The 22,962-nt window shown below is 44.6% G+C and overlaps 1 protein-coding gene across 3 annotated transcripts in view; it reads left to right on the top strand.

Annotated features, from left to right (window-relative positions):
* Window positions 1-22,962, top strand: part of LOC147308385 (zinc finger protein 521-like) — an 88,586-nt gene that overhangs the window by 55,819 nt on the left and 9,805 nt on the right. For all 3 annotated transcript variants that reach the window (XM_086270839.1, XM_086270840.1, XM_086270842.1), the window contains 2 exons: window positions 14,771-14,902; window positions 20,743-20,858. In XM_086270839.1, the coding sequence (XP_086126965.1) occupies window positions 14,771-14,902; window positions 20,743-20,858 (248 nt within the window). The remainder of the gene's footprint in view (window positions 1-14,770; window positions 14,903-20,742; window positions 20,859-22,962) is intronic.

A 22,962-nucleotide genomic window follows, 5' to 3' on the forward strand; every position in this document is an offset into this window, starting at 1 on the left:
GAGGCCTTACAGCAAGTCTAGGAGGAACCAAATGAGAGAGAAATCGATTACTTTCCTCTCTCCACTGTCTCTGCCCTGGCTGAATTACTGAAACAAGATGCTGCACTTAGAGGAGTCTTTGGAGAGGCAGAGGGAGAGAAAGAGAGGTGGGGAAGAGAGAAACACTTTTAGGGACATGGGTGCCATTTAGACTAGGACCATCTTCTCACAGAAAGCCACTAAAAGCAGTGAATGATCCTCTTCCTGTCCCAGGCTGGGAGTTGGTTAGCCTCCCGTGGTTAAGTGAATACAGAAAATACACTCAGGTTTGAGGTCAAAGCAAGATCATTAAAAACAATATTAATTTCTGAAATCCAAGCACAACAGTCATTTGCAGTCACCCCGAACTTGGCCGGAGCACACTCGACTGCTACAGTGTGTGCGTGTCCAAAAGCACAAGACCTACATGGCTACACGGATCCAGTCTGATGTTGTTTTCTGACTTCATAATGTCAAATGGGTGTTGTTTAACATCCACAGATTTTATTGTCTGAACTATGAAGATGAAAATGAAGCCCGCTCGTTTGGTAGATAGAACGTGGTGCTTAAGGGACCCAATCCCTGTAAGTGCCATTAAGTGGAAATTGCCGTTCACATATTCCAGTGGTTTGATTAATTACACTCTCTCATGTGCTTTCATAAAGGCCCAATGAAATATGGGGAGCAAATTGCATTGTGTTCCTGTATCCTGTTATGTAAAAGCAGTTTAATTATTGACACATGTTTTGCCACCTGGCAGGGGAGAGGATGGTTGGACATGAATAGAAATCAAACAATAGATATTATGAAAGGGTAGAGCTAGCACTTGAGATGCCATGTGTTTCCGTATCTGTGACTCACTTTATGTCCCCTTCTTCACCTCGCCTCAGGTCCTCCTCCTGAATCAGAGCAAAGAGCAGTCGTGATCGGCTGCGTGTGTCAAAGTTGTAAGGGAAGCTTTATGTGGAAGTGAGCGCACTTTGAAACCTGTTTAACTTTGGAGGCAGGACTGCTTTTTTAAAGGTCTCTTCTAATAAATGTGTAGTTAATGTGATATTTTGTGAAGGCTTCATAGTCTCTCTAGAGAATTAAAAGATCCCTGCTGGCTTTGTGTGATATCTTAAGAAAGCTCTTTTTTGATCAGAGTAAAGACGCTACTTAGCTGCTGATACACTTTGAACTCAAGGAAGCGGTGTGAGAAGACAACAAGCAAAGTTGCAGTTTTAACATAAATGTCTTTATTTCCCTTTTCTTTCTTTTTTCTTTGTTCCTAGATAAGAGCAGTGCCCTCTACTGCCATGGAGACTGAATAACATGAGTGTTTCAGGGCAGTGTTTGCCTTCTGTTGTAGCCAGTAGTACTTAGGCTCCACTCTATTCTGTATTCTACAGTGTATGTGGAGGTATTAGCTCATAAAACCCTCCTACTGTCATATGAACCCACTGCAGTCCCTGAGCTCTATATGAACAGCAGGGCTCTGATACTTAGTCCCAAGCTGTTCCTGTTTGCCCAAAACGATCAGGCCTGGCCTCGTGCTCTCTACCTGATCTAGTTGACTGGGCTGTGTAAGTTAGGTAGGCAGTCCCTGTCTCCATCCCCCCTCCTCCCTCCCAATATGCACTTGGACCCGGGCTCAGGCTGCACCTTTTGTGTTCCACAGGGATAAGGGGGCCAGATGGAGGAATTTGATTAACCAGCAGTGGAGGACCAAATGTTCAATTGGATACAGAACCAGTTGGAAGACGGGAGGGAGCGAGGGATGAGGCGGGGTAGAGGGAGAAATCTAAAATGGCTGGTCATGTGCACCGGCCAACACTTTGCAAAGGGGAGCCCAAACAGACACTGAGGTGTAGTAATGCAGAAGCCCTTTTCCAAGTACCAGCTGGGCCTTTTAGGAGCCTCTATCCCCACAGCAGACACACGGCAGCCTCCAAGCAGCTTGACTTTACCATATGTGGAACTTTTTTATGCTCCACCTGGTTTCCCCAGGGGACCTGTGCCGCTGGGACGCCGGAGGCAGGTGAATTGCTCTTAATGCAAGGCACTGAATCACTAGGCCAACAACATGAGGGAAGTGCCTAGGGAGAGGAAATGGATCTGCAGAAAGACTGGCGCGGACTGGCGCGACCTTGGAGCTAGTGCCCGCTGTGCAGCAGAAAACTGTGTGACGTGTCACTGTGCTTCATCTTTAATAATATCCACACTTAGATTTCTTGCACAACATTATGTATTATTTCACAAAGTGGTTTTTTTTCCAAAATGGAACTGTTCCATTTGTAAACTGGCTTTAGTTTAGAGCCTCTGTACTCTTGCCTGAATTCCCCCCCCCCCCCCCCCCCCCTCCCATTTTTCCTATTAGCATTTTTTTTCTTAGAATAATTTACTGATTCACAAAGATTTTGGTTTATGTAATACATATTGTGTGCACTTTGCTAATATTTCTATGCACTCCTGCTTAAATCTAAGTTACATCGTAGCTTCAGTTGTTTCTACTCCTTTACATAGTTTGTGCTGACTTCCAGGACAGGTACTGTAGGTCGAATGAGGGAAAATTTGGCCAAGACAGTGAGGCTGTGGTCACTCTCCTGCTTGCACCTGTCTTACTGAGTCTGTGGCAAAAAGCCAGAGGTCAGGGGTCACCACAGGGGGCTGTCAAGGTCAAAGGTTTATCACTCTCCAAGGGGTCCTGGAGCCATCACTCAGACCCTACAGTACACACGATCTGCCCAGTTGAGGTTTTTTTTTTTCCTTCCCTACTTTTTCTAATCCCTCCAAATGGCTCGGGCAAAACTCCTGACAGCAGCAAGAGAAACAAACTGTGGGGTGTGGAGCTCTAAGCCATCAGCTGGAGATTTCACTTTGAAAAGATTCCCTTTTACTCACTGCCCTTTCCACCAATCAGAGGGCTCGCCAGAGTCCAGGCACCCAGAGCTGCTGCCCTCTGACCCTGCCAGCGGTTGTTGGTTTATTTTGTTTGGGCATTTTGGAGAGGATGGGGCTGCTTTTGACAGTTCAGGCAGCAGGACTTGGATAAGGTCTTTAACAAAGACAGCCAGAGAGGGTGAGTTTCACAGCTCGAAAAAAGGCACAAGCTACCCTGAGCTGGTTTTTGCAGTTTCGGTACTGCACTCGTATTGCTGGAGAGGTTGTCATATTCATTGAGACATGTGGAAAATGGCCCATTTTGGAGGGGAAATAGGGGCCATTCATGCAAAGTCAATCCCATCAAGTAGACAGAAATTCCTCGATACCCATGTTTATGCAGCTGTGCCCGGCGATCAAATTACACCAACCCTCTTGTAACAACCTCGCCTCCTTCTGCCCTTTCTGCTTGTTCCCCCTGACCTCCTCTGAATATGAAAGGAGCCTCAGATGGGTCTCGCCATCACCGGGGAGCAAGGGAGAGGCAACGAGACAAAAGGGGGCACCTAACCTAGAGTTTTACCTACCCGCAACAGTAATTGGGTCAAAGCCACGGAGCTTCCATGGGTCAGCGGCGGGGCCCGTCATATGAGGGGCACATAGGGGCAGTCAAAGAAGGCCCGTCCCCAGAGAAGAAGTACTAACCGTCATGCTGTAGCACCAACTCTGACAGACCGCAGGGAACGGACCCACCGCATCGAGCTTGTCAGCTGTTCCGGCAGCGCGGAGCGATCGTGGAGCGCTCCACTGGGAGTGTATTACTGAAGGCTTTTCTTCTCTGCCTCTGTGTTTTATTTTTTTGGGTGGGGAGGGCAGGGTTGCAAGTCTGTGTGCAAGAGGGGGTGTTGAGGGGTATAATTTAGAGCACAGAGGGAGCTTCGTCTCTCCATCTTATGATTTGGAGGTGAAGACAAGCGCCCTCGGGGGCCCCCTGTCAGAGCTTTTGGGCGCGCTCAATGCAGACTTCAATAAAAACACACAAAAAGAATTCCCCCACAAGGGCGCCCGGCTGAATTGCTGACGCCAATGTAAAAGATTCAGTTTTCTGTGAATCATTTAGTACAGCGACCCTGAGCTCTCTACACAACGTGACAATAACAGGAAACCCCCCTCTGTCCTCCTCATCATGAAAAAACGAGACTTGCAACAAACCCGGAGAATGCAGAATTATTTTTTTCACACATACAATTTCACACATCGATCACCCTCTGCCACTCCTCCATTTTCCTCTTCCCCTCCCATCTCTCACTCCTCTTCTCTTTCCTTCTCTCACTGTATTCCTGTCATGACAAATGTCAAACACAGTCAGTTAGGAGAGCGGGGGTTTTTTTTCTAACCCTTTTTTTTCCTTCTTCTTCTTCTTGGTAACCAAGAGCTTGCCAAGACGAATGTGCGCTGGGACAAGACTGCTGCAGAAGCATCACATTGGAGCATCAGCATCAGATATTTCTGTGAAAGTAACAGAAATGTTTGAAGGTGTTGTCACAAGCTCACAGGTTCCTGCTGTTTGTGTGCACCAGAGGGAAATGGCGCCTTCTCAGCCCTTTTGTCTCCTCCCTCCCCATTGTTGTTTTTAAACTTATTTCTCTGTTTAGTTGTTATCACTTTTATTGTGGTTAAGAATCTCAGCATGGCTGTTTTTGTGGATTTTGACAGAGGGGGTTGGTGTTATAGTCAGAGTTAAAATTAGAGGAGTTGCTTTTCTGTGTGACTTGGAGACATGTCATCTTCTGGAAGCAGTGGGGAGTCTGTCAGTCACAGCCATGGTGTGTTTTAATCATCTCTGTCCCACTTGGTGAAGCGCTGACGGTTAGAGTGAGGGTTACCTCCCCTGGACAATACCAGTATGCTAGAATCTCATACACTCTGATGTCAGACATAGCAACCAGTTAAGAAATATGAGACGTTTCTTCCTCAAGTTAATCCTGCAAATTCAATGGGGGAATCAAGCAACGTCTGGTGAATCTGAAGATATATCACGAGTGCGTTTGAAAGGTTTTCTGATCTTTCAAAAGATATGACAGCTGGAAGGAGATTGGCAACAAAATAGCAGGAGTTTGTCACTATAATAAGAGCATGACGCTGATAGAATAATCAAAACCCACGACATCTTAGAAGCTTAATGAGTGGGGGCTCCCCCCAAGCGAGCAATAATAATAGTGTTTTGTAATTCTATCGCCATTATAATGATACTCTAAGGAATTTTAAATAGACATTTCTTTGTAAAACAAAGTAGGTTAGACTGCAAATTATATTTTCCATAATGAAGCAGCTGTGACTACAAGCATGTATTTACAGTGCTTGCATGTATTTACAGTGCTTGCATGTGACGACGCCATAAGCGTTAGGCCACACTGGCCTTTTTTACAGGACGCCCATCCTGCTCGTTTTCCTTTAACCCCTATCTGAGCATGCTCCCTGCTGTCCTCTCCAGAGATATGGATTCTCATTTCTGAGAGCATCCTCTGACAGTCTTAATGGACAAGTATTCTCTACGAGGATCGGAGAGCTCTCGCTGAAAAGACTGCTCTCGTCATCGCTGGAATAAGTACGTTTTTCTCCTCTCCTCTTCTGCCCCGAACCCATCTAAGGTTGCTTTTAAGGGGCAGAAATTAAACCGAGCCTTCAGAGAGCAATGAAAACAGAAAACAAGGGTGGAGAGCGGATGCTTTTGATGCCACCTTAATGTCAAACAAGCACTGTACAACAGAAAGCATTTAAATATTAAAGGATAAATTGCAAATGCATTAACAAATATGAATCCTAAATACCGTTTTCGTTCGCAGATGCATGACATAAGCCACTAAATTGAGCTTTAAACAGAAGTACTTAGAAAAATATTCCTGCAAGGCCCCAAGCAATTAGTCCAGCTGCCTGCCTTTGTCCACCTACCCATTGTGTTCTTTGTAAAAACCATTCTCTTACACCTCCACTTACTCCATCCTTTGAGACGCCATTGGAAATCCAGGGCTCTGAGTTGAACCCACAGTTGGTTTAAGTGTAATGAAATGTATGTCATGTCTCTGGCTCGCTCCCTCTGGCTTCCCCTCACCCCTGGCCCCCTGAAAGCACTGCCTTTGACAGGAAGGCCTCTGTGGCTTCTGCTGCAGTGATCTTTAGCCCCTTCAGGTCCCACTGACTATTTAGGATGTCCCTGTGATTTGAGGGTGGACTCAACCGTCCACACATGTTTCAGAGCACCAAGTGATAGACAGATAATAGACAGATAGATGAGAGTGGGAGCCTTGGACAGCTAAACAAGCCCCGTGGGAAATTTTACTCTGATTCCCGACTGCATTTTATAACAAATAACCTCTATCCTGTTACTATTTATTAATGTTTTACAGTACGCTTACGGAAAACACCAAGTTGGCTATGCTTATCGTACGCACTGGGAGCCTAGCAATGTGCACATTTACTCTGCGGTTTATGCTGTTTATCTGTTATGTGTGTTCTGTCCTACATTGTGCACATTATAGAGACCCCATGGTAACAGAAGTCAGATGCAGTGTCTGTAAGAGGACCCAAGCTGAGCCATTTCAGATGATGCGCATTTAAATTTGTACATATATTGACTATGGAGTTCTCCGTTTATTTATCATACATTCAATCTTTATGCAGATGAGGGTGAACGCATCATGCATGGCACACCTAGGTTGCATCTCGATGTGTGTATCTTTATGAGGCTTTTTTTTGTTTTCTTTTTTTATTTACCTAAAGCTTTGTGAGCGTGAGACTCTTATGTGTCTGTGCATGGATATTGCAGCTTGGAGAGCGTGTGCATGTCCACTATATTAGACGGAGCGTGCGAGGGGTGCCTCAGCGTGAGTGTACTGCTGTCTGTTCAGAGCTCTCTGCACCAGCAGGGTGCGCCATTCCAATTTACCCATCAGCCGTGGAGGTAGGGGGTAAAAGTGCGGGGCAGCACTGTCGGAGATTTCACATTCGAGGGACGAGATTACCAGTCAGGGGACCCCTGTGTGGAGGTGATGAGGGAGGGCGACTGCAGGGGCACAGTGTGAGGGAGTTGGGGCTGATGGAGGATGGGGGAAGGGGGAAGGGGGAGGGCAACAAGACTCCAGCACCACCCTGGAATCCATGGGCTCTCTGTTTTCTGGGGAGCATAGCTGCCAAGCTGCACATCTGTTTGACACCAGGCGCTGTGGTATGGCAGTCAGGGGCTGTCTGTCCCGATTCACGTCTCTTCGCCCTCTAGTTTGTTGTAAGGATCTGGACAACTTTTGAAGCCTATCTCTTTTGAAATCCTTCTTAAAACTGTGCAGGTTTTTGGAAAAGAAAACCAAAAATAAAGGACAGATGGAGTCTCACTTTCATAACAGCAAATATTTATACTTCTACAGCTCTCTTTTTTTATTTCCTCTAATCACATGCTCGTGAAAGATTTGTATATCCTAAAACTCTGGAGCATAATCATGGCATTAAAAATCATCTTTAGCAGTTACCTCAGGCCCACAGACCAAGCCTGCTTTTGGCTGTACTCACTCAGTCTGTATTTGAGTGTCAGCCAAGTCAGCCGTGGCTGCTCCAGAGACCCAGAAGTCTGTTGGGGAGACAGGACATTCCAAACAGCATAACTCATTCTTTACACCATCTCCACCACTATTAGTTAATTATATGCAGGTGTTTTCCTTTCTGCTTTTTTTTCATTGTTGTTTTTTTTTTTGTTTGTAGATCTAATAAAAATGTGACCAAAGTACATAAAGCCAGAAACACGGCGAAAAAAGAAGGGAGAGATAGTGTGGAGGAAGTGGCTGAATGTGCTGCATGAAGCAAATTATTGCCCCCATGTAGATTCATCAGTTCTCCCTGCTGGATTAAGGAAGGGCCTTTCTAATGAAGTTCGCCCCGTCAAAATGAAGGGACTAATTCTGATTTAGCTGAGGTAATGAACTTCCCCTCTCCTAGTGAGAGCAGCACCATGGGGTGGTTGTGCAGGGGGGGTGGGGGCAAAGGAGAGTGGCAGCAAGAGAGAGGGAAGACGAGACGGAAGAGAGACATGGAAGGAGGACAGATAGAGCTAGAAGGGAGAGAGAAAGCTAGGTGGAGAATGAGGGGGAAAAAAATTATGCAAAACGGCTGTCTCGTATTTGCTGAGATGTATTAAATTTCCAGTGCGGGTGCCTGTGTTATATAAAATTATGTTAATGTCTTGTGGCCCGCTGCGAATGGCGGCTTGCTGGTCCTGAGCATGCGTGGCTGGCCGCTACATGGAGCGCACTCAGTGGGACTCAGCTTTTCTATTAAGGAAAACCTCTAGACACCTGATGATGAATTCTCTCTCACCAAATGTTCCCCCTTTTTTGTGTCGAAAATATGAGCGCTTTTCTAAATGACTTTGGAGAGCCTGGCGTGGCGCTTGGCGGCCTCCATCGAGCAGGGGGGAAAGGGGTGTGGGGGGGGGTCCCTCTGCAGCAGGCTAAGGGAGTCAATTAAGGCAAGCGCTGATAATTATAAGCCGGCAGAACGCAGAGGCTGGCTAATTGTACAGTGTTCCATGCCGCGAGCCCAGCCATGGGGCCTCTGCTCAACGCTCTCCTTCCCTGCTCCATTGTGCGGACCTCAAACCCCATAAACCCACAAACCTCGGCGCGACAATGCCACAGTGAGGCTACCAAAAAAAGCCGGTCATGTGTCCATAATGAACTTTTTACATTCAGGCCACTCACTCTGTCGAGACCTGAAAGAGAGTCTGGTCTGTATTCACATCTCATGTATTTCTTTTTTGCTCTTTTACGTTACTTTTACTTTCCTCGCTGTTGTGTTTCTGTTCTTCTTTGTAAAAAAATTTTCCCTCACTTTGCGAAGCAACTTTCATAGAGTACAAGATCCTTGGAAAGTCAGGGCATAGTCACTTGACCTTTGTTTCCTTCTAACAAGAAAAAAAGCCCAGCAGTTTAGAATAGGCACGTATAGAGTAAATTAGAGCATTTCAGTGTAGAATGGTGTTTGTGTGGCTGCAGGGGGTCCGGCACTCCATGCAATCCATCTCAGCAGCCTGCACTGTTTGTCCCCAATGGACCTCCGTACCTGCCTGCAGCTGCAGCGCCTACATATCATTCGTTAACAAGTATTCGCCTCTTGCCTTTGTTGTTGTGGATTTCTCCCTTTTCTTTCTTCTTCTGTTCTGTCTCCGTGACCTGCACACTGTTCATTTGACCGAGTTTTAGCCATTGCGGGCTTTAGCTGCGAGAATTGCAGGTAGCGTGGAAACACAAAATGGCAGCGCATTCTTCAAACGGTACTGCAGATCCAAATCCTGCTGAAACGCCAGCTTCATCTGGTTTTACCAGCTACTCTCCCTTTGGCAGACTGAAGAGTGAAACATTCAATTCACTGTTTCAAATCTAAAATTATCCGTAAGCACAAAAACTGAAAAATAGACAGTGTTCTGGCCACTACACCAGATATTCCAAGATATCTGGACTTATTTGAAATATATATATATATATAATATATATATTCCTGGATGAGAGGCAACAGGTCTGCATAATTTCCGTCCAATTTTTCTTTTATGTAGTTATGTAGTCAAGTTGTCATAAAGGTGAGTCATTAAACATAAAACAAAGCACAGAAGGCTCTGCACAAATACTGGCGTTCATGTAGTCAGTGGCACACAGACTCTTTTGCATAACTGGCCTCAGGTATTCTAGTAGAAAATGGTTTAATGTATTGTAGTAATTCATAGCGAAGCGGTGTCCTTAATAATTCAGTAATGACTGTTAATTATAGCCTTTTTCTATATATATATTACATTTTTATTTACATATATAAAAATCTGAACATTGCTATATACATGTGTAGGGAATCGGAGCAAATAGCTCAACTAAAAATGTCTGCTCGTTGTGCTTATGGAGAAGGAGAAAAGTCCTTATGCTTGCATCCCTCTTGTTTTGTAAAACCCAAAAGGTGTTCTAGTCGGCTAAACCTTTTGTAACACCCATTCAAGTGTTACGCATGTTTATCTCGACACAAAAACCTGCCAGTTTGGTGTTTCTACCTCTGGCGTGGTAGCCAAGGGAGCTGTGAAGCGGTTAATGTAGGCGCAGAGTGGCTGATCCTAGCAGGAGCCTAGCCCTGCTCTGATTAGCACCTCCAACGAGCTGCCATGCATCAGAGCTGACATTCTCCGAGAGTCATGTTCCCCCAGAATCCTTTGCTCTCGCTGTGCGAGGGCGTCACCACTACTGACATGTCACAGCCAACAATCTCACTTCACCTCTCATTCTCCCTCTGGAGGTTGGAAAGCAGCATCAGCCGCACTCCAGCGTTGGGACCCTGACATGGGGGCTCAGCTTATCTTTTTTTTTTTTTTACTTCTTTCTTGCAGACACAGGCTATATCTTTTCCACGCAGGTCTTACTACAGTACCAACACCTTTCATTTTGTATTGTAGTAAGTTCTCCAGTATCTCGATTCCATTAGCTAGCTCAAACACATTACCATCACTGTTTGTGTAATGCATTAGGTCTTTGATGGAGTGTGTGGAGGGGTTGGGGGGATTTTACAATGCCTGAGTAAAATCTTATACTTGAATCTCAAACATTTTGCACTTGATTGACTCTGTCCTTCTAAAACTGTGGAGGCAGGAGATAGATATTAGTGCTGTTCCCCCCGGGCAGTTCTCCAATCAGCTTCAGTCCAGGGGGAGTCCATCCCTTTGCGTTCCCACCTACAACCTCCCTACCCCCACATGCTGCATTCACCAGGCCCTAATGGGTGTAGCAATACTTCTGAAATGAGTTTATTCCTTATGAGCAGTGCCTCCACCTCAAGAGAGCGCACCACACAGAGGTGGAGTCAATTTGTATTCACCCATAATTCCCTGGGCCTTAATCACTCTGATTTTCCTCCCATTATCTGTTAATGGATAGTTCCCGCGGAGAGAAGAGAGAAGTAAACCCACCTACTGTTTACAGGCCTGAAGCTGTCTACTCTGCTACCATCCACAATCCCATGGTGGGTTGTATATACAGCAGTGAGTCCGCTGAAAACCGAATCTTCTTGGATTATTAACATATAACTCCAATATGTGGCTGAATAGCAGGAGACAGATGGTGGAATAGAAACCAAACTCTTGCTAAAGGTGAAATTCCTCATAAACAAGATTGTTCTGAAAATAAATGTAAAAAAAGGCATTTCTGTTTTTATGGCTAGGTTTGGCAGCTTAGAAACTCAGCACTGACCTGTTAGTTATAAATCGACCCCCCCCCCCCCCCCCCCTACACACACACACACACACACGCATTCTTCACGCATTCCCTGTGATTACTATGGTTGTTGTGCCTGTATCTTGTTTAAAACAACCACTAAATATTCCCAATTTGTTCCCCCAGTTGTTTGCTCATTACTTTCAGCGCAGAAGTGCCTTGATTGATGCCGTTAATATCATCTGCTTTGGCGACACGAGAAACACGGGCCCCTGTGAGCCTGAGCTTCAGAGAACTGTTCATTATGCCCCAGAGAAGAGCGCAGATCTAAGTATCAGATTTTTCTTGTCCAAAGTCAAATGCTGAAAGTGGTCCTGAATTCCCTTCGCATTCTCACTGCTCCTCGGCAGAATTGTTTAAAGGGAGAAAGGGGCAGTGGTGGTGAGGGAAGCGGTGGCGTTGGAATGGAATAAGCTGAGGGAGAGTTTTTAATTAAGCAATGCCCTGCGATATACTTAATTACACATTATTGTCAGAAAGTTAGAGCGCCTTTAGTTACATCGGTTTCAGTCACTGTCAGCTGACGGCTGTGCGTTTGTACTCTTAAGCACAATAAAACATCTATCAGAATCGCAGGCGCTTTTACCGCTGCCTTACAAAATTCAATATGCTGCAGCTGTGTCGCTGTTACATAAAGAGTTCACTAAGCTATGCAAGCGAGACCTGCAAGCCCCAGCGTCCCAAACAACCTTCAACGGCACATGAACTTCAGCCTGGATACAAAAAAAGGGAAAAAAGTAAACAGCGCAGAGAAATAAAGACCATTCTTTTTGAGAGTAGTTTTTTCCTCTCCCCCTCTCCTGTCCTCCACATGGGAGAGATATTAGGCGTTTGTGTTTTAAGGAGCTGTGAAATACATAAACCATGAGCCACAGGAACGCAAGGCCCTGTGGATATGCAGATGGGCTTACTTTGCTGGTGTCAGGGATGCTTAGAGGGAGCAGACACAGGAGCAGTTCTCATCTAAAGGATTTTCTTAGGAGTGCGGAGGGACAGGGTGGTGGCAGTGGAGAACACCCGGGAGACTCTGAAACAGAGAGTGGGAGGAGGGAAAGGGAGAGAGATGAGGATAGAGAGAGAGGGCTGACAGTCCCCTGTGGCCCTGTAACTATATCCAGAGTCTGCTCGGTGGATAGAGAGGGGTGGGGGCTCACGCAGGGCCATGCTGATTGGGCAGCCCAAGAGAAGTGCTGGGGGAGCAACAGGAAGTGACCTCAGCCCAATGAGGCAGCTATAGGGGCGAGCAAGCCGACTTCCTCCCTTGGCTCTCACTAAGAAACAAGCTGCCAGCCTGATTCAACCCCTGTTACACTGCTGAATACAAACCCAGCCCTAAACAGGCTACATTAGAGGCGCTAACGGAGCAGAATTTGCTTGTGATAGGCCCTCACTTAAACCTCGTTTTCCCTCTCAGTCGCATATCCTCAACACTAAAAGATATTATATATCAACAGTGGCGTCATCTTAATGTTGACAAATCATGTGAAAATTAATACTTTGACTCCACAAGTATAAGTAGCTTTGTGGCCAAAAGCCTTGTGAGCATTGTGGCCACATAAAGTGCCTGTAGAGAAATCATTCTAAGGCATGGATTTGCTAACAGTAAGAAAAAAACAAAATTGCTCCTGTATTCTTTAAATTGGGAACATTCTGTTTCATTTATATCTGTCATTTTCACCTGATGCACCTGCTCACAGACACAGTCACACACATGCACACATGCAAGGTCAGTCAGGCAGGTGCAGAGTTATATGCATAATGAAGCAGGCCAGGTCTCCAAAGGGACCGCATTGTGCACTAGGGTCAAATGAGGGCTGCACATATGGCAGAAGAACAGATCTGTGCACGCTGCAGCAAGGTTGACCTTAGTGTACACCGTCACACAGATAAGCAAACTGAATGGTGATCAAAGAGGACAGTGATCCTCTTGCACGGCTGCGTGGATGCGCTCGTGGCAAACACCCCCTCCCCTTCCCCTCTTTCGCTGATGCCTGCTGCTACACTCAGATGCACATGTAGGCTACAGAGTATCTCATCTGTCAAATGCATGATTGCAGAACACAGCATCAACTCTTTCCCTTTCAAACTACCATGAGCTGCTTTGATCAGCTTTTACCTTTTGTGAGACAGACATACAGGAATGTTGTCTGTGAGCTTGTGCTGATGCACAACTAATTTGGGTTTTTTTAGGTTTCAGACATCATATTAAAGGATATGCATGATGAAAGAAGATTAAGAAGAAAAAAAATGGAAAAAATGTGTTATAGTAAAAACTGCAGTGTACTGCAAAGAGCCTGACACTGTAGGAGATGTTTTCATTCCTTTTTTTTCCAGAATATTGGGGTTATTGGGTCACAGTTGTCTCTATTTGTCAGTATCAGTCGATGAGTGCAAACACTGCGATACTGCCTATTTTTATGTCTAGTTTCAGCTTTAAGAAATTCAGAAAAACATTTTAGAGCTAAGGCTTTTTTTTCATTCTCTAATATTTTAGAAATAATTGCCCAGTATAGCTTAAAATGTGGTGGCCAAGGTGACCATATTCTTGGAAAGCTTTGCTTTTCAGATTACTTGTTTGCCAAATTTGCCTAAAGCATGTTCAACTAACCCTCTACCTGGACCCACCAGGAATCAAGCTCTGCACAGCTGTTTAGGTGGATTATGTATACATGCTTCTGGCACCCAGGGTCTATGCGGTGAGCACTGGGCTGCAGAGACCTGGGGATAAACCATGGCTGAGTCCCAGAGGTATGCACCCCCGCCCCTTTGCCGTACAGTAGCAAGAGTTTGATCGAGCACTAGTCTGGCAGAGTGCATAGGCCTTTTATTGACACACTGGAGATGGGCAGTTCTCTAAAAGTCTGAGTCAGCAGATTGTTGTGCTGCAAAGAAATGTGCAGGTCTACCACGATGACATTTATTTAAGCTATCATTGGCTGTGGTTGAGGTAGTCAAATGTTGATATAGACATTTGGGTATTTTTAAAGCAAAGAAGATAATCTGTCGTGCAAGTGAGCGTGCTGTAAAGGAGAGTTGGGTTTATACGAGTTGATGAGAGCCGAGATCAGGGACATATAAGTAAGGTTTGAGAAGCATTTTTTCAGTTATTTGGGGGGGAATTTTGTCTTTGAAAAACTGATAATGACCCTCTGCACCGTTTGACATGCACTGTTTGACTATTGTTGATTTATTTTTGATTCGCAGTCTGCGAAGCACATATGACTCTTTCCTCCTCCATTTAGACTTTGCAGATTTATTTTTATGTAAGTTGATGAAAAGAAAAGGGAAAAAAAGATGACACTCGCCATGTTCAAAGTGCAAGCCCTCGTCTGAGCTATTAGGACCCCAGCTGGTCATCCAATTTATGCCTGATGGGAGCAGATCACACAATATTTTTTTTTCCTGTTTGAGTCATGAAAATCACAGACACAAGAGTGTTCCTATAAATTTGTTAAATTTAAATTTCATGTTAAAAGGGAAGAGGGAAAAAAGGACCAGGACAAAGTGAGATCTCTGCAACTCCTCAGCCATTCATGCTCTGCTTCTTCCGCCTCTTATGGTTTTCTGCGTATTTTCTTTTTTTTGTTGTTTCTTCTCTACAGAGGAAGGATTGAACCATGAATGCAAGCTCTGCAGTCAGTCATTCGACTCACCAGCGAAGCTTCAATGCCACCTGATTGAGCACAGCTTTGAGGGCATGGGTGGAACCTTCAAGTGCCCGGTCTGCTTTACAGGTGCGTATTGTGCATGTGTTTGTGTGCATGCAAGCGTGTGTGTATCGTGCAGTATCAGCCCAGTGAACACATGGAAAGATTATAAATTAAAAGTTTTTTTTATGTTAACTTTTCTAACACAGTTACATTTTCAACAAAGCTTCTTTGCATGTTTTTTCTTTTTCGCTTTGAAGTCAAATGGGTTCTAAATGAGTTGGGAAAGGTCGATCAAGCAGGCCAGCTAAAGCTAAGAGCAGTTTGCTGCATGTGGATTTTTATTTAGTCAAATTGCCTCCAAATCAAGGCCAAAGAAGTGTCATGAGGTGAGAGGGGGAGAAAGAAAGAGAGCAGGGGGGAAGGCAGTGTGAGCTGAGGGGAGATGGGGGATTGAGGAGTGGGGAAAGAAAAGGAGATGTGCTAATTGTGGATGGCAGTGGTGCTGATAGCTGTAATGATCTCATCTGTCTCTGTGCGTGGAGGTGGAAGGACCGGACTCCTCCTGAGAGGATAGCGCCCTCCTTCAGTGTCAACAGGGTTAACTATCTCTATAATGAAATCTGCAAAGTCGTTAACTTCAGCTCTTCACTCTTTCTCCCATCTCAGCTCTTTACTCTTCCTAACACTTTTTTGGTCCTCAGCTCATTTCCCCCTCTTGTGCTTCCTGTAACCCCCCATCCACCCATTGCACAAAAACTAATTTGTCTCTCCTTCACTTGTTACATCAATTAACATCATTAGTTCACATTTTGCGCGTTGCTCAAAGTTGTTTTCACATCTTTTTTTTTAACTCCAGATCCCCCTCACATCGCCGCTCCTTCTTCCTTTTCCTTCTTTCTCTCCACTCCCCTCCCTCTAGTCTGCTCCACTTCTCTCATTGCTGTTTTGGCCTTATCTCTCTTTTAGGAGAGGCCTATTGATATTTCCCCACCCCGAACCCCCCCCCCCCCCCCCCCCCCCTCCTCCTCCTCCTCCTACCCCTCACAGGGGTCTGGGCATTTAATATACAGAGCATGCCTCCTTCATCTGAGCCTTCATTTTCCACCGCCGGCTTTGACAGACAGGTCCCCCCTCTCCCTCTGCGTCCATATCGATCACGGCGCATGAGAGAGAGGGATGCTGGGAGGGAGAGGGGAGGAGGGAGAGACAGAGTACACCCTCAGGACAGCGGTCGCAGTGCAGACAGACAGATGGGCGAAGGCCTATGGTAGCGGGGAAGGAAGGCTGTGGAGAGTATGGGATGAACAGAAAGGCCTCCCTCTGTTGGGGATGCAGGGGACAGGCAGACTGAAGTCAGAGCACTTGGAGAAAAAGGAGCAGTTGAGAGATTGGCTAAACAGCTGAATGTATCTCTTCAAGCTGAGCTTGACATAAAGTAAAGAAAAAACACTTGTTTAACACCCTAACATAACTCTACTTACAGTATATTGTCAGATAATATGCACTAAGTTCGTTTTTTTATGTGCTTCATTTCATGGACTTTTTTGGATTTTTTATCACTACACAGAGTAGTAGAAAAAGTTAATTACAACTTTTCATCGATAGAACATACATATTAAGTTAAGATACCAGTAAATTTAAGCAGCAAAAAACAAAATAATGTTTTCTATATATTTCTTTGTGTTTTACTGACACTTAATGGAAACCATAGAAGCCATTTAACTTTTGCACTTTAGTACTTTTGTTGCATTGTTGAGGCAGTAATGATGTAAAAAAAATAGTTTTCTACTAAAAAGTACCACACAAAAGTACTTTAAAGTAAATAAAAAGTACTTCAGTGTTATCAGAAAAATGTAGTACAAAAATTGCAAAAAGGTAAAAAAACAAACAAAAAAAACAGCTATTATGTACATTTATGAATGAGTTCTTATACATATGTTGCAACATACTTGTCCAAAGTAGAGCTAATTTTAACTGTTAGTTTAAGGTAGTGCATTAACATATAACAAGATTATCCGGTGATTCATACATAAAGTTGTAATATACAGATATCAAGTGATAATGGTAAATGAAACGGTTATATTCACATCGAAACACTTTAAAACAATACTTAAGTGTATTACCAAATAGACTGAAGTACTTTTTACTTCTGGTCATTAAAACTGTTTTGTTTTCAGAGAACGCTTTCTAAAATCAACCATTTTTGTTTGCACCATTTTAAATCCATATTTGCATATTAAAAGGATTCCCATTTTAGGTATAATGATTGGAACATGAACATGAAAGCAAAACTTTGATCAAACTAGGTGGTGGAGGTAGTAGTTCCTGGGTTATTGAGTCCGCTTGATTAACAAGGTTACTCTTTGTTTAAAAGATCATCCCCCCGTGATGCCCATGTTTTAGTTTGATCTACCCCCATGCGACCTGAAAAACGCAACGGGAGGTAGAGAATGAATGTCATTCTTTGACACACCTGATTACTCTCAATCCACACCAATGGGAATGGCGAGAGGACAAAAAAAAAAAAAACCTAGCACAAAACAGACCGGAGCAGAAGTATGGAGCGGGGGGGAAGTAAGTTGTCGATGGTGGATGAGGAGAGACAAAATAGAAGAGAAAAGGAGACAAACTTAGAGGAAACTGAGAAGGTTGCAACTGGCAAGTTTGGATGTGAGATGAAAGGAGGGAAGTGGAGGAGGAAAAGAGAACTGTGTAGGGGAGGGAGGGTAAATGGAGAGAGGTCCATAAGCCCCTGGATGATGAGAGAGAGGCTGACTCTCCCAGGACAGATTTGACAGGTTTCAGAAGTGGGGGAGCCTGCAGCTAGAAGTGTCTGCCTGCACCCTTAGGAGCAGTAGCGAGGGCTGGTGTGGAAATTGTGATTGGGAATATGTGCTTAAGACAAACAAAACAGAAGAAAGTGTGCCTGATGAAAGTCCTGTGTATGTGTGTGCGTGCGTGTGTGTCTGTACGTGTGTGTATACGTATACACTTTTCTTTTACTTATGTCACAGCGTGAAGTAGAAACTTAAAAAACTAGAGGAGGCGCTGCTTTAGAATCCACACGAGTCTGACAACTACAGTAGTTTAATTAGGTTTTTTTGTGTTTAGTTGCTGCGCATGTTTGCGCTGGTGCTTGATGTTAGAATTATGACATCTTACCACCAAAAACAAATAAAACACACGGGCTTAGCCTTTTCCCGAAATTTCGCAGTTATCGGCTCCATATCAACTCGCGCGGCCGACTTATTTGTGTTGCCTCGAAACTCTCGTATCGGCCTCTGCATTGTGAACCCTTGGATTAAGCAGGAACCAGTACGTGTAAGCTAGATGAATAAATAAAGGAAAAAGGAAAAAGAGGGGGGGAAGGATAAACTTATTTTTCCTCTCTGCACAAACAGCTCAGTATTGGTGCAGTGCAGCCTGCAGAGAGCACCACCCTGCCAAAATAAAGATGAGCTGGGGCCTGTAGTAAAGGAGACGTCTGCCATGGGCGGCCCCTGAGATCTAATCAGAGGGCTTAATATCCCCCACAGCGAGGAGACCTTGGCCCCTCAGCCCCCTCAGCCCTGACACCCCTGACGCCCAACCCGGCTCAGCGCTCTGTTCAGCTCTGCTCCGACTCCACAGCCAACAAACTCCACAAAGTTCTCTCTTTCCCTCTCTCGCTCCCTCCCTCTCTCGCTCCCTCCCTCTCTCTCTCCCTCGCTCATACTCAGCAGGGAGAGACACAATGGGCAGCCACTGATCCTGTTTGGATGTGGTTTTGGATTATTTCTTCCTTGTTTTTCTATGTCCTCATTTTAACCCTCTAGAAAGACATGCCTGTGTTCCTCCTCTAAATGGGCAATGCAATGGCATATTTTATATCTGACTCATGCTGCCAAATGCCAATGCAATGTCCCCCCATTGCCCATTTCAGCTTATCCCTTTATTACACGTTGCATGCTAATTTGAAAAACAACGACGAAGACAAAGGACTCCAAATTTGAACCCTGCTGTTAATTAAATGTTTACCACAGTAAATATTAGTGATTGCTGATTCTTGCAATCATCTTTAGTAAACATAAATACAGCCCGAGCCTTTAAAAATGTCAAAAACAAACATATATAAATTAGCAGAAAAGTATTTATTGGACTTACACTGGCATTAAAACATTTCAGGCCCCCGGTGCTTTAAATTAACTGTCACTTCCCACTTGTGTGTAAGTGACTGCCAAGCTATAAATTGATAAATGCGCTGCTGATTAAATGTAACTCTTACTGGAAGTGGACCAGAGATGCATGTAAATAGCAAGAAACAGCTAACTTGACATCTCAGTTGTGTTTGGCCCTATTGTACAGTATTTGAAGGCCCCCCAAGTCTCAAATCCATTTTTATTTTTGCTGTATTGACTTTTTCCTCCTCTAGCCAAAGACATAATGAAGGCTTCCTGCAGCTGCTGTGACCTGTTTCTGTACAGTATATGCAGACAAAACACAGCTAAAGAAATAGGCTATTGTTTATCAGCACATTATTTTTCCTTTCCAAGCTGTGTATTCCCCACAAAGAAAATTGTCATCGTTTTTGGAGCATAAAAGAGGCACAAATGTGCATGATAGCCGAGGCCTTAACCTTGAGCGGTAATATTTTGTAACCCGACTGTAAAAGCAGCCGTGTAGCCGCAGTTATGTTTATCCTCATATCGCCGCAGCCATTAGTTTCAGAAATGGACCATGGAGTTGTTTGTCAATTAGAGGAGGTTTGTTCATTTCTGGTTTAACATGCTGCCGTGTTCCAGAGACAGCTGTCACCCAGGCATTAGCAGTCGTAAGGCATCGCAGCACTGCGTCTGCTTTGGATCTAAACTTTTATTTCCCAGGTCAGGCGTGTGGCATTCGATGCGTCTCAAGTCTATATGACTCAGTAATTAATAACCCGGCTCTCACGTGAGCTCAAACTGGGACACGCTGAAGTTGCGGAGCCTCGCCAAGGGGGTTGCAGCAACCTCCCCAAAGCAATCGCCAGCAGACACTTCACCTTTTGTGGCTTTGCTCCCCCACCCCTCTTTCTCCTTGTGGCTCTCAGTGCATGCATTAGAAGAAAAGTTATTTCGAGCTGTAAGAAATTCAAATGAAGCCCCCACATGCTAACTTTTCCAGAGCATCCAGACCTTTGAGATTAGGCAGCCATCCTTAAAGCACAAGGGTCTGGGATAACAAACGGCATGTTTGAAGTGCTCCTTAGAGAATCCAGACACACACACACGTGCCAGACACATACACTCAAGACGCACACAGTTGCGTCCCCCTTGGCGTCTCAGCGTGGACTGTGGCTTAATTAAAGCACAAATGTACGGTATATGTTTTAAGTACCAGCAAGTTGTGTGTTTCCATGATGGTGAATGTAGTCTGCATGAATAAATAGCGCAACACCATGAATATTTATATTGTCAATATAATTAGCGATGTAGACTAATGGAGGCCATGTTTTGCACTTGAAGCCATGCCAATTTTTGCGGTTGTTTATTTTCCGGCTTGTTGTCCCCACAGTAGCGCTAAATAAAGACCGTTGTTATTCTCAAAACATTATGCATCCGCTAGCTGTGGCGCCATGCGTATGACCACTGCAGTTTTACTTTTAACACCTAAATTGTTCTCTGTTGTTTTTGGGGGGCTCATAGCGCATGCATTTGTTTGTGATTAACTTATTTTTCTTGCCATTTGACATAGTCTGCTTTTGATTTTTATTCGGGCTAAAGCACTCAGGACGTTGCCTTGATGGAAGCGACATCTTTCTTTAATTTAGCCCCATCAATAAGAAGAAGAAGCAGAAAAAAAACAAGTCTTAATCTTGCAGCGTGTAAGCTAATGTATGCTAATATTTATCAATTTCTTCTCTACCCTTTGACACCCCCCCCCTACCTTCTCATGTATGTGAGCAGTGTTTGTCCAGGCCAATAAGCTCCAGCAGCACATCTTCTCTGCCCACGGACAGGAGGATAAGATCTATGACTGCTCACAGTGCCCGCAGAAGTTCTTCTTCCAGACAGAGTTACAGGTGAGCCTTGGGCCGGGGGGAGCTGAAGGGGCCTCTAGCAGAAACTGTGACTGCTAATCACACATGACAGCTTAACAAACACTAAACACCGCTCACAGCACTCTGGTTATCCCCCTCCATCCCGGCTGGGATGAGAGACTCAGAAGGAATTATTTCAGTCCGTTTCCAAAACTCATTTGTGATGTGCAGATATGATTTGATTTGCTTATTAGACCAGCAGAGCACTAAAATATCTGGAATTAGAGGATTAGTGGAATGTTCGTTTTTGAAGAGGTAATTACATACGGTGCAGAGGCAAAAACACAGTTGAGTCAATATGCCTGCATCTCCCCTTCTAATCACAGAGGAGGCCTCGTGGCTAAATATGAGCTTTGTCCTCTGGGAGACCGTATCTGCCCTTCAACAAAGTTAGTAGTTGGACTTATGAACTCGCAATGTTAGAGAGATAATCCATTTTCTAGCAATCTTTTTCCATGGTCCTTGGAGAACCTGAAAAAATGAAACAAACCTTATTATATTATTTCACTGTGGAGGTGCTTTCAAGCAGCTCTGTTTTGTTTGGGGGATTCTTTATCATACACATGGCACACTTCTCATATCCACATTTTTTCTCTTACCTTTTTGAAACGAAATCATTAAAATATGAGCGGTCTTAAAAGAACACCGTGTTCAGCGTAATCACTTAAAGTATTTTAATTCACCTTAAAGTGCTAAGAGAAGCCAGTAGCCCCTGACCATATCCTCTATGTGCATCTATTTGAAACTTGGATTAGCTGCGCCATGTATTAGCCAGGTAGCTGGTGGAAATATCCAGGGCTCGGCTGGCAATTGATCGGCAATGATTTTCATATTGAGATTCAGGTTGTAAACGCAGAGGTGTGCGTCTGCCAGGAGGAAGGTGAATGCGATCATTATCTGCTGGTCATTTGAGCATACAAACATGAATAAAACAAGGCCTGATCTACTGACATGCAACTCCACTGCAGAGAAGATTATTTAACAAGGCTCGCACTCCACCAAACTGCCAATGTGGAAGCCTTTCATTCACTTCAAGCTCTGCTATTTATCACATTTTCATCTCTCATTGGTACAAATGTTCTCTATATAGCGAGGGTTGTAGCAGGTACCTGTAAACAATCTCAAATAACCTGGGGATGTTTTCCTACTTTTTTTTTTTTTTTTTTTTGTCTGACATTTTTTGGAATGAAGTGATCTCCACCTCCCGGAGGTGATGTTTCATGCATGATTATATTGTTTTACTCTGTGTGAAGAGACAAGAGCAGAACATGAAAGACCTATGGCACTCTCTTGTGAAACAGAGGGTTATGAAAGGAGAGCAGGAACGAGCTTGGGGGATAAGACGATCATTATGCTCAACATGTGCCATGCTCTCAAGGCAGTCCCATGTCTCTGCATGCTCACAGTCTCAAACATATACGGAGCACATATAGATACAAATATGTGCACTGCTTTCTTATGCAAAAACAGCGACTTTTTTTGTATACATGCCACGGCCAGCTCGTATCTTCAAGCTATTTTTTCACATTTTTATATTAGCATGCTAAAAATTGATTCAGTAAATGTTGGAATTGCTGCATCGCCCAGTTAAAACCTTACAAAGAGTGCAGGTTGGAGGCTTGTTTTTTAGTTGCTGTTTGTTTGCGGTTGCCATTTCCCATGCATCACACTTCAAAATGTCTCACTGACACAGGGCAGTCGTTTGTCAGTCTGTCAGAAGTGGAGCTGTCTTCCAGCAGCGAGAGCTCTCTCTCTTCGCCGGGTCTTGAGTTTGGAGTTTCTCCCTATTTCTCCCTGACACTCTGGCCCACTCACCGGCTGCCTGGGCTCCTCATCTCTCACAGTAGTCGGAGGGGTCAAAGGGCCGGTGCAAGCTGGGAGAAGGAGCGGCGAGAGGGAGAGCTGCCACGGCAGGTAAAGGGAAGCAGGAAAGATATTTTATTAATTTGCTGCTGAGATCCTGAAACAGACCAAAGGCTGTGACAGGTATCCAGCGCACCACTCCACATCATCCCCCCACCACCTCCCCCTGTGAACTCTACCCTGCAAGGGGCTAGCCAATTTTCGCCAGCCTGTCGAGATGGAT

This window comes from Aulonocara sp. 'chitande type north' Nkhata Bay, linkage group LG18 (genome assembly GCF_057382095.1).
Source record: "Aulonocara sp. 'chitande type north' Nkhata Bay isolate Kocher_YH1m ecotype deep benthic linkage group LG18, A_spYH_male_GT1.1, whole genome shotgun sequence".
Lineage (NCBI taxonomy): Eukaryota > Metazoa > Chordata > Actinopteri > Cichliformes > Cichlidae > Aulonocara > Aulonocara sp. 'chitande type north' Nkhata Bay.